The sequence below is a fragment of the Theropithecus gelada genome, chromosome 2 (assembly GCF_003255815.1).
Source record: "Theropithecus gelada isolate Dixy chromosome 2, Tgel_1.0, whole genome shotgun sequence".
Taxonomy (NCBI): Eukaryota; Metazoa; Chordata; class Mammalia; order Primates; family Cercopithecidae; genus Theropithecus; species Theropithecus gelada.
The window spans coordinates 130,987,625-130,999,954 of NC_037669.1; the positions used below are offsets into that span (position 1 = coordinate 130,987,625).

The 12,330-nt window shown below is 39.5% G+C and overlaps 1 protein-coding gene across 2 annotated transcripts in view; it reads right to left on the reverse strand.

The window, feature by feature from the left end:
• Window positions 1–5,731: 5,731 nt before the first annotated feature.
• Window positions 5,732–12,330, reverse strand: part of PPM1L (protein phosphatase, Mg2+/Mn2+ dependent 1L) — a 301,803-nt gene continuing 295,204 nt past the window's right edge. For both annotated transcript variants that reach the window (XM_025377624.1, XM_025377626.1), the window contains exon 4: window positions 5,732–10,891. In XM_025377624.1, the coding sequence (XP_025233409.1) occupies window positions 10,545–10,891 (347 nt within the window). In that variant the 3' untranslated portion in view covers window positions 5,732–10,544. The remainder of the gene's footprint in view (window positions 10,892–12,330) is intronic.

Here is a 12,330-nt window from a genome sequence, read left to right on the forward strand (position 1 = left end):
GGTCTCACCGTGTTGACCAGGCTGGTCTCAAACTCCTGAGCTCAAGTGATCCTCCTGCCTTGGCCTCCCAAAGTATAGTTATTACAGGCGAGACCCACTATGTCTGGCCCCAACCTTTTCTAGAAAATTCTGGAATTGTCTAATCCATGAACTCCATCTGCATGGTTAGTGCAAGTCACCATGTTACTACTATATGGCCCAAGCCATGAGTACTACCCACTTCTTCAGAGCCTAGAATCCTGGAGAGAGTTTACCTCTATTTCATTCTGTCTCCAAAGTTTACAGTGTTTCTTCCTGCATCTTGTGAAAACCTTTGCAGACGGATATTCTTTCCTGAACACTTTTCTCAAGCTGCATCGTGCTGTGTTGCTGGAGTCTATCATCTATGTATAATGTAACCCTTGTTACCTGATAGTAATTACTATAAACTTTGTCGATGCGTTACTATGAAGAGGGGTAAAAGTTGTGTTAGGTTTACAATAAACATTTTTTGTTGCATACATTGTATACATGTTTATAAATTGCCTTGTTTTGAACCAGAGCCAGGCTTATTCCCATTCCAAATGAAAGCACCAAAGTCTCAAAACCTCCTGCCTCTTGCTTCTGTTATGCTTTGGTCTTATCCTCTACCCATGAATTGTTTCTTTGCTTTCCACACAGAACCCCAACTCAAGCTATTCCAACTCAGAAGCATAGAGAAATTATAAAATTCAAGAACAGATATTAGAATGGAAAATGAGTTTAACTTAAAAGAATACCAGCAGTCTCAGGTTTAAAGTCTAACAACTTTATGTGTTTATTTTTGCTTTAATCCTGTCATCATGGGTAAATTTTTAGCTGTTCATTTTTATACAACAACATAGGATCAGAGATAGCATGAACACATTAGTCTCTACAAGGCTAATTCTACCCCAGCACCCATCAAAGCGACCCAAATGACACGCCATGCATCTTGAGTGACGGGCACTGCCATATACTCTGAGCTCTACTACAGGTAATGTTACACCAAATTGACGTTGTAACTGTGTTTCAAATGTCTCTCAGAGACAAATATAGAACAGTAGGTAAAATAACCCTGAAGACTTCCAAGAGTAATGAGGTTTCGCCAAGGTTTGTTGTATTTATCATGGATAGTTTTCAGGAAATAACTTACCAGAAAGCCTGATTGATTTGACAGTCATTTTGACCTGTGATTTATTTATTAAATACAATTCCAAGATTCCTGGAATAAAGTATTCCTAATAGATTGTAGATCCTGTATCTTTTTATAAGCAAATAATCCCTTGTGATTTTTAAAGTTGCAAGAAAATGCTGATGGAAAAATTTTCATGATGTTGAAATAGGTATAAATAGAAGCTTATACAAAGCCACTGTCTCAACATCAGCAGGATAAGAGATAAGAACTTCTGAGACATTATACTGTTTCCCAAAAAAAACACTACTCAGTTTTTCTTCCTTCCCCTTTTTCTCTCCCCACCCTGCGCTTTCCTCCTTTCCATCCCTATTAACTGAGTTCCACCTATGGTTTTAATCTTACTAAATCAGAAATTGGCTTAGTTTCATTTGAATTTCCTTTTATATGTGCTCATGATTAAAAACAACAAAAACCCTGCTTTTGATCACAATAAGATCTTTACCATCTCTAACCATTCCTTCTCCAGTATATGAAGTATATGAATTATTCTAATTCAATAGGATTCTAATGCAATTTGGCAATAACTAGTGTTTGGATTTAAAAAGCCATTGGCATAAACAGAAGGAGATGTTTAGGGGAAATGAGCAGGCAAGCAGATAATTTAGAAAGAAGTGATGGTTTCTGTGGTTAAAAATAAAAGTCTGGGATTTAGTTTTTCTTTGCCATACAGAAAACAGATGTTGCTATTTTTGTTCAAAAAACAAAACTTAAATTCCATGCTTAGACTCTGGAATGTGTAAAGTAACTATGGATACCAAATTTATGATTTAAAAAAATCTGACATTTAATCTGTTCATATTTGAAATCGGGAAATAATTGTGCTCCTGAAATGTTAACTTTCTATATAACAGATTGACTGATTTATATACTCAGGAACACTGAAGATACTCTCAGTTCAGGGCTCTCTTTGGGGGCATAAGGTTATTACACTATATAGTCTCTTGGGAACAAAAATAAAAATAGGCCATGGAGAGATGTTCTTGCTCCTCCTTTTTCTCCTTTCTATAATCCTTTTCTTCCCCCAGAAAGATCCTGAGAGAGAGACAACCTGGCTTTCACCAGCCTACTGCTGTGCCCTTGCACAGCTGCTGGCCCACTTGGGTGGAGGCTTCCAGTGGCACCCTCCACTGGGACACTCGTACCCCCCATCCTGGTCCCCAGAGGCTCCATGTCTCACTTCCCACCCCATCCTTGGGAAACGAGGTGAGCTAGTAAAACGGAGTAATTGTCTTCTGCAGTTTGCTTTAGTGTGGGCAAGAAATTCCCAATCTCATTATCACTTGCTTTTATACGTGAGAAATAATTATTCTAATTCTGCCCTGTCCGAACAAATCTATGACCAGTGGAAGAAATCATGAAGATAACAGTTTTCATCCCATTGGGTCAATATTGAGTGTTATAATATCTCTGAGGCCCCCACTAGGATGTAAGCCCCAAGAGGGCAGTGATGGCGCCTGAGTGCTCACCAATGGATACATTCACTCAGACACAGTCACTGCCTAGCAAGTAGTAGATGCTCAGACACACAAAGAAATTAAAAAAGGAAAGAATAAAATATGCAAGCACACTTACAGCAATAATAGTGACTTCCCCAATGTAATGTGTTCATAAGACTGATCAATCTGTTATAAATGCAATGATGCTTCTATTTTTAAGAAAAAAACTCATACATTTTCCTTATACAAATTATGTGAGCAGAGTTTACATTGGGGTGTTTTGGAATGAACTGTTTAATTACTATTTTCCAGGTTTGTCAGAATAATCATTTATCTGAACCCACTAAAATTTCTATTTGTGTCTCTCTTTTTTTTCTTTTTCCTGGCTGCCCATGAGAATGCTGAGACGTTATCAAATAGATTTCAGTTCTGTGACCTGAATTGCAGTTGTGTAAGTGCTATAAATAAAAATCATTTGCTTTAGTAATTGAATAGTAAACTGAAAGACAGTATTGTAGATGTTAATATTTCAATGTGAACATCTAATAAATTAAAAAGAACAAACACTGCTTTCTAGAATGGAAGCAAAAGTTATGGGTTTCTCCATAGTCATATTTTATTCATTATTCTACTTTCTGCACACTGTATATGCTTGAGGTAAAACAATAATCAAGATGATAAATACATAAAGACCGTTAGTTGTAGTCTGGGAGCCTCAATAAGAGTAGTATTGTGGCTTAATGTCCCATAGTTCTAGCTTTTCTCCACACAGCAGGATTTAGATGTTTTCATTACTAAACGAAGAAGTCACCATTTGTCCTAAGATACACTAAGACAAATGGGAATTTAAAACTTATACAAAAGACATCTTTTTCTTGGGTTAGAGATGTCTAATACATCATTTCTACAGGATTAATTTTTTTAATTATATGGATTAGAAAACTAAGAAGCAGGAATATCAGATCACTCTGGTTTGTTTCTGTGAAATTGTCTGTTGTAAATTGAGTACTCACTAGTATTCATGGTGGCAGTTGCAAAATTACCAGTATATTAAAACTCGCTCACATTGTAGCTGTGACTGTGTTTATCTGACTTCAGTTTTATCGTCCATGATTTGGAACGTGAACGGAACCTAGGACAGTTAAGGTGTTGAGGACAGCAATAAATGAGACCTCGTGTATCCATTTTCATCAGAAAAAAATGGAATAGGGACTGCAAAAAAATAAATGGAATAGGGACTAAGTTCACAAATAACTGAGAATGTTATTTGTTATCACTTCAATGTTACCTCCTTCACTAAGAGCGTAAGTACAGAAAGCATAATTTGTGATGTAATAAACTATAACACCTCCTTTTCTTAATTTAAAATATTTCCTTTTATGTTTCCCTTGATTTGGGCTTCTGTATTTTCTTAAAAATGCTTTCCTTTACATTCTAATTTTGACCACACTGGAAACTGATTGTACAATTTTTTTTATTAAAAAGTGTTCCAAACCATTTTTCTTAAATGTGATTCTGCCCGTGCCATCAGTTCTACAAAAGGAAGCTTTAAAATTAAAATGCTATCTTCATTAACAAATAAGCAAAGCATTAACCAATACTCTTAAGAGAGAAGCCCATTTTTTGAATGGTGAAAAGTGGTAACAACTGCCTTTTCTTGATCTATGTGCAGGTGTCAGAAATTACTATTAAACACAACCTGTATATAGTAAAAAATATGATAATCCACATTTCTTATAAGCTACTTTTTACATTTTTAATGTCTGAGTATCCTAAAGGGGTTTTCCCCTGATACTTGACTATTATGTCCATCTTTGCTTCTGCATGAACACACTTTACAGCATGAATTATCTAATTAATATAGAAATATTTTGAGATAATGCATGATTTCGTATTTAACTTATGAACTGCCTCATGACAAAAGGTAATGAGAGCTGATACAATCCTTCTCCTGAAGTGGCAGTGAGTAACCCAGGCAGGTTTTGCTCTGGGTCACTCAACCCTCTCTCCACCACAATCTGCCACCAGTGCCTTCACATTAATCTGCTTGTGCTCAATGTCCTCAGAGGTTTTTGAGATTAACTTGGATTTGGCAAATGTTACGTGGGATTTTGTGTTTAAATAATGAAAGATTATAGGACTTCAAGAATAAATGAAACCATATCTCTAAATACAATCTATACCTTTGCTGCATGCTTGCTTTTCAGTGGAGCTTTGAACGGTGAAACTATCTGTGAAGATTTGTTAAAATGAATAGTTACTACATGCTGTCCTCAAAGTCCTTAACTTGGATTTATTAAAGCAATTGTACATATGATGCTATGGTTATTACTAATCACATAAAAATTATCAATGATCAACCCCAGCCTCAATAGTTTGCTGTTCAACAGTGATAAAAATAACAAATAGACAAAGCATTAACATTACTAAGGATCAGCAAACAAATTTACATGTTACTAAAAATGTTTAGAAATGCATCTAATGGAAGCCTCATGGTATCAACTGCCCCTTGCCCTTTGCAATCCACCACCTAGCCTAAGAGATCTTACTTTTAGTTTTTTAAACTATTTTGGATAATGTGCAGAGGGTGAGCTATTCCTAAATATTGGATGTAATTTTAAGTTAATGACTTTTGCCTTAATTCACTCCATACCATGTTTTCGACTAGATTTGTTTCATCCATTACTTTGGGGTAATCTCTCATAGCTTCCCAAACCTATTTCTGCAGCCAAGAGTAACTACTATGAAACTACAGGAAGGCCTCACATTTTAGGCAAGAGATAACTTGCCAAACTTAACTATGTACATAAAACATGAAAGGTGGGATGATACGGGACAGGAGTTTTAGAAGGTATGAGCTCTAATTGATTTCAAATTATTTCACTGAATCCAGAGGACAATAAAGGAAAGAAAGTAAGTTAAGTGTTTATAGTTTACATTTCAATTATTATGTAACAGAGCATTAGTTTTAAAAATCATTAAAATTTCAAAAGTGAATTAAAATCAAATTTGTGTTTTTCCTTTTCTGTGATTTTCTGTATATTTTTAAATATCACATAGTAATGAAATATAACAATATTCATTTTGATTCAACCTGAAAAGCAAAGGTAACTGCAAAAAAGCAATGGAAAGATCTTGGAATGAATTTGAGACATATCTAGCTATGGCAGGGCTCTTGCTCATTATTCATATAAAAGAAAGGGATGGCCGGGCGCGGTGGCTCACGCCTGTAATCCCAGCACTTTGGGAGGCTGAGGCGGGCGGATCACGAGGTCAGGAGATTGAGACCATCCTGGCTAACACGGTGAAACCCCATCTCTACTAAAAATACAAAAAATTAGCCGATCATAGTGGTGGGCGCCTGCTGCTCGGGAGGCTGAGGCTGAGGCAGGAGAATGGCGTGAACCTGGGAGGCAGAGCTTGCAGTGAGCAGAGATTGCACCACTGCACTCTAGCCTGGGCGACAGAGCAAGACTGTCTCAAAAAAAAAAAAAAAGGGGGATGATGTTTAGAGCTTTCAGTAGGATTGTTCTGCTATCAATATGAGGCTGCTGTTGGTCATAGTAAGTCATACTACTTCTTAACACTGCTTTTATTAACAAGTCAGCTTCATATATGAAAGGCTCATGCTTCTAAGTTGCAAATTGTACTGCTACTACTAAGAGTCAGCATGAATGAAACCACAGCAATATTTCAATATACCAGAATTTCCCAAAGAGTGTTCTTTAGAACACCAGTTCCTTGCAATGTTACTAGGTGGTACTCAAAAAAGTTTCTGTGGTCAAATTAATCTGGAAAACACTGGGCTAACTGACAGCAGATATTTGTTGTGTTTTTCTCTCCCCTGCGGGACATTTAAATTAGAGCCTTAGATATGTTCATGTTATAACTTTCTAAGATGGTATGTGTTTTCCAAACTTATTTGATCCTGGAACCCTGTATTTAGAAGAGCATCTTTGGAACTTGTATTCTTTGGAACACGCTTTGGTAAACACTGGATTCTATTATTTCTACAGCTAGCTATCTCAAAAGTCTAGATATCAATGACTTAATCCAGAGGCAATTAAACAGCCATGGTATCTAACAGTCATGTCATTTCTCCAGAGCTGGATGACGAATGCTGGTGTGACATGCTAAGGCAATTTTGGGGGACTATTAGGGGATGAACAGTCTAGTGGTGGGTCAAAAGGAGGAAAAAAGAATGTCTGAAATGATTGGAAAAGTTTTATACAAAGTATATATTCCTATACTTTCTGATATACAATGATATGCTGCCTTTTCTAAACACAGACCTTTCATTGACACAGTTGCAAGAGAGATCTGGCAACAACTTAGAGTACAAAAAAATCAGGAAAATCAAGATACACCTTGATACACAAGTTCCTTGCAGTGTTACTAGGTGCTACTCAAAAAAGTTTCTGTGGTCAAATTAAACACAAAGGAAATTAAACTCAAAGGAAACAACGGAATCAATTTCCTAGAATCCAACAGTGGAATCAATTTCCTAGAATCACTTCAGATTAAATTGAAATGATGATGCTATGATTCTCATGCAGTCCTCTTTGCCATTTACCCAAAATGATGTAATAATTACACTTGTATGAAATAAGGCCTGTTTTAAATTATCCAGCTTGCATCCTTCACTATAACACTCTCTGTGTAATACTCTTATGACATATACAAGATTCAAGAAGCCAATACCTCAATCCACAGCAAGGAATAAAATGCAGCCACTGGTTACCACTAATATGTACATATGTACACAGATATGTCACATTAGAAGAGCAATTCAGAGTTAATTGCCTTGGGGCAAGTTGGTCATATAAAATAAATGCAGATCTTGGGAACAGCTTTGGAGCTTTCTATATAAGTATTGTTTATTCCTATGATGAAAGAATTGTAAATACAATTAATTTTGTAAAAAATTTCCCTAGCTGTCCCTCCCCCAACCTATGTTAAGAGTACAAATTGCCAGTGGAGCAGCAGCAGAGCACTGCATTAATGGAGACCTGGGCCTGGCACCCTGCTGGGGTCTCATAAGCACATGGCCATTCCCATCTTCATTTCTAAAAGACTGTAAAAGCATCCCAAAATTTGGCACCATGGGGGACTATTGGCAATTCGAACTCGAGCTAGCAAGGGAATCTAGGAAGCCTTGGGTGACAATTCCAAAGCTTTGGCAGTGCTGCTTAGGGAAGCTTCACATGCAGGCATCTCAAATCAATTTCCCTAATGGCTAGATTCAGCATTCCCGGGTCCCGGGGAGCAGCCAGTGTGCTACAGGGCACCCCAGGAGTGATGTCTGCAAATCCCCAACAGCTCGAAAAGGGCTAGGGAGAGAGAGCTCCAGAAGGAAGAGAACAAAATACTCTGATTTTAGATATAACTATCCTAACTATTAATGAAACTGCTACGGTTTTGCCTAGAACTTCTATCTTTTAAAATCTACAAGCCATAGTAGGGGGGGAAAGAGGCAGTAATGGGAGTAGGATATATACACTCTACTCAGTTAACATTAGAAATGAATTAATTGCACAAAGCAAAATTTAGAAGACGCCTTGTGAACCTCAGAGAGAAAAGTTATGTAACTTGTGCACTCAGCACCATCTGTTAAGAAATTCTGCAGGGCACGTAACCACTGATTTACTAATTTAGTAGCTTTTCTTTTTCATCTTTATCAAAACACTGCTGCTTTCATTTTAGACAATAAAAATAACTGTGGAATTTAAAAATGTCTTTCCCTATTATACATTTTTGTGCTATGCTAAAAATAAAGAAAGAAAGTTGGCTATGGGCTGTAAAGTGCTGACACCATTGGTGCTGATTTCAGTTTGATGGTGGGTGGGGGCAACTCTCAGGCATCAGAACGTCCTGAATCCCCAAGCAAACCCAGTCGCCTGGCCTGGCCGTATCAGCACTGCTCACAGCCAGCATTTGTTTTCCACATTCCCTTTCCTGTCCCCTCACCCCAAATATTAATACACACATCCACATATTCAGTGTCTCTCCAGAGGCAAATGCTTAAATCTGAAATGGTGGCAGATATTTTGTACTGATTCTATGGCTAAAAAATAATAACCAAGGTTCTAACTGTAATGCTGGAAAATACAGTATACAAAAGTAAGCAAATCTCATGGGAAGTCATTAGCAATTCTCAGTGCAGTCAAAGAAAGGTAAGGGCTTGGAGAAATCAAGATAGATTGCAGCCCTCCATATCCACAAGGCAATTTCTTCACTCTCTCGAGCTCTTTCCTGGACACGGCTTTGGGAAAGCTCTACAGCAGCAGGAGGGGAGAGGGCAGGGCTCCACGGGGAGGAGGTGTCCGGTGAATGTGGCCTATGGGAAGCTATAACCACAAATGCCCACAGGGAAAGAACACCACCAGGTGGATACAGAGGGGTGGGAGGCAGCAAAAGTTCCGTTTGGCTGTTTGAGTCACCTTAGGCACAGAGAGTGACCCAGCATTTTCTCTAAATAAACTTATAAAATACCAAAGTTGGAAAAACGATACATTAGTGATACAGGAAATGGAGAGCAGCAAGCCAGGCCCCTAAATAATTCTGGCCCACTTCTCAATATGGGTTCATGCTGGAATTCCCGACTTGCTGTGTTGCCACTGCCGGTCTGTTTGCTGCCTCCCCTGCAGGGCTGCAGGCCACAGGGTGCGGTTTGTGTTTGCCTGGGGAAAGCAACCTGATGTGGATGGAGATTTGCAACTAAATGTTAAAGGCTGCTGCCTTTCCATTGTCAAAGAGAAGCTTATTCCAGTAGTTTCCCACCACATTCCAAGCTGCAGTAGCTGGGAACTCTGTAGCTGGCTTCAAGGAGCACACATACAGTTATAGGCTGCTGCTTCTCAGAACACTGCCTGAAAGACACTTGAAAATCACTAGGAAAGGGGCAAGGAAAAACACAAGAACTGGCAGCTGGAGCTCAATTCAGGGTGGTAACCTCACCAGCTCACTCCTTTCTCGATGCAAACAGCTTACTTGCCAGGGAACACTGTGACTCATTCAGTATCATTTCCTTCATCTACTGCTGAAAATGGAAGGAATCATGGTATTGTGATTTGGTTTTTTCATTTCCCCTAACATGGTTTCTTGGTCATGTAAGATGAAAAATCATGGTGTCTGTTTGTGAATTTAACAGCTGCCTATTACATACGGTAAGGACTAAGCAAAAGGTTAACGGTCATGCATGATTTGGATAAATGCACAAAGGCTGGTCAGGTGGTATACAAAGTCTATTTAACTAATAAAGGAAGCAAGGGAAAAGGGTTATTTCTGCTGTGCAGGCAGTTGCCACTGGTCTCCCATCCTCTCTGCTTCTCGCAGTCCCCAAGAGCAGCCAAAATAATAAACCATTCCAAATCTGCTTTCAAGCTGCTACTGAGCAGAAAACATGGGCTCAGAAGGACAAAGCATTCTTAGGACAGCTCTGTCTCTTGGCAGAGGGTGTTGCCACGTCAGCCCCTGACCACTCAGAGGTGACGCAGTGGCCTGTCTCCTGCAGCACTGGGTGGCCTGTCCTGTCCACTGTTCCAAAGAGAGGACACAACAGCTGATGCCTGGAGGACCCTGAACAGGATCTTGAAAAGAATCTTGAGGGAGACTAAATGGCACATATGCTATTCACTTCATATACGTGACTCTACAGCTATTTATTTATATATTTTTGACACTGGATGAAAGAGTTGGGAAAACACGAAGAAATCATTTTCCAGCTTCTTAACTATGTTGGCCAAGGGCACCCTCTGTTTATCACTGCTTATAGACCTAAGACCACCAGGGAGGGGGGATTCCATGTCTGGGATGGATGATCCTAATTACAACTCCCACACTTTTCACTAAATTAAAAGAGACCAGTGTGTTGCAAGTCCTTTAGTCTAAGGCAGCTGAGACCCCTGAAGGGTTCACTGCTCTTCTGTTTTGCTGCTATTCCTGAACTTCACCACCATGACTGTTATATTGTCAGGGCAGCCTCTGTAAAATGACTGTAAAACTATGCTCTTGGCCCCAAAGTGAGGTTCATCCAAGCGCTCCTTGATGAATCGAACTGCTTCTTCATTGCTGAAAGCATCCCAGAGGCCATCTGATGCCAAGATCATGAACTCAGGCTGAAGCTTGTCCAGGTCAAAGGTCAGGATGTCTGGGTCTGGGATGACCACATTGAGATTTTTCAGCGGATAATCTCCCAGGGACCGAGACATGGCCAGGATTCCCTGGACCCTCCAAGAGCCATTGAAACTGATGAAACCACCTAGAAAGACAGGATGAGCCCATTAGTTTGACCAGCTGATATCTCACATACCCGAGATAGTCTAGGTGTGTGCGCAACAGGGTGACCTACTTTGTGTGAACTGGGCCGTGGACACTCCCCTTAACCCCATCACTCCCGGGACCCACTGCATGGCCTGGGGTTTCATACTCTACCAGTTGATCCTCATACCCTCATCCTGGCATCTTGAAGGATTTCAAGAATATATCAATAAGAGTACTGAAGGTAGGGGATACATATGGGGGAGGGCATTGGTTTTAACTTAACACCATGGTGGCTCAGTGATTGACAGTAGAGAGTGTGAGGATAGGGATTCAAGGAGAGTGGCAAAGGAATGCTGAAAGGCAGGTCACAGGCATATATATCATTTGGCCTGAGGCCACCCTTAAGTGTGCCAATATAGATCTCAAAACAGCTCTGTCCCCCCAAATAGGATCAAGATTAAGAAAAAGCACATATTAGTGTAGTCATTAAAGGCTCAGGTCAGACTACTTGAATGTGATTCCTGGCTCTGTCTCTTCTAGCTATGTCTCACTTTGGATGAGAAACTCTTTCTCTGATCCTTAGTCTCCCTGCCTGCAAAATAGAGACAGTGTCTATTTTATTGGGTTGTTCAGAAATGAAGGTCTTATTCCACATAAGTCATTTGGCAAGGTCCCTGAACATAATATACACTTAATAACAGTATCTATTATTTTTTTCTCCATTCACATATTTGTCAGATATTTACTACTCCATGGAAGGCAATGTGCAGGATATGAAGTTATACAAGATCCAGACCTTTCTTTAAAAAAGTAGACAGTCTGGCGGGAGAATTAAGTCACAGAAAGTAATAAATACAATAAGCACGAAGTGGTATTCTTCACGGTGAGACCAGTGTCTGCTAAATGCTGTAGGCAGATGGAGAAGGGAGGGATGATTCCCAGTTCCGATCATGAGGGAGTAATGAACATTAAAGGTGGGCTTTGAGTGATAGGTGAAACATCTATGGGCAGGATACGTAGGAGGACATTCCAAGAAGTGTGGTCTAATAGGCAAGAGCATAAAACCCAGTCCTGGGATTCAACTGTAGTCTCACCATTCACTAGCTGTGTGTGCTTGGGTATGTAAGCCTCTGTGAAGTTCCAGTTTGTTGGTTACAAAATGAGAATAATAGTATCAACCTCTTAAGACAGGCAAAGAGAAAGTGTATGCATAAAGTGCTAGGCTTTGCTCCCAGTACAGGGTGAGCACACAATAAATGACAGCTAATGTTGTTGGAAACAGTATAAGGAGTGGCGACAGAAAGCCCAACATGTATATGGCCCAGACTGGCTGGACCTTACTGTCATGCTAAGCAGGAGGGGGAAAGATGTCCTGAAAAGAGGCTGAGGCCAGAGAAAACACACATGAAGATGGTAAAACCAATCACTGTTTCTTAA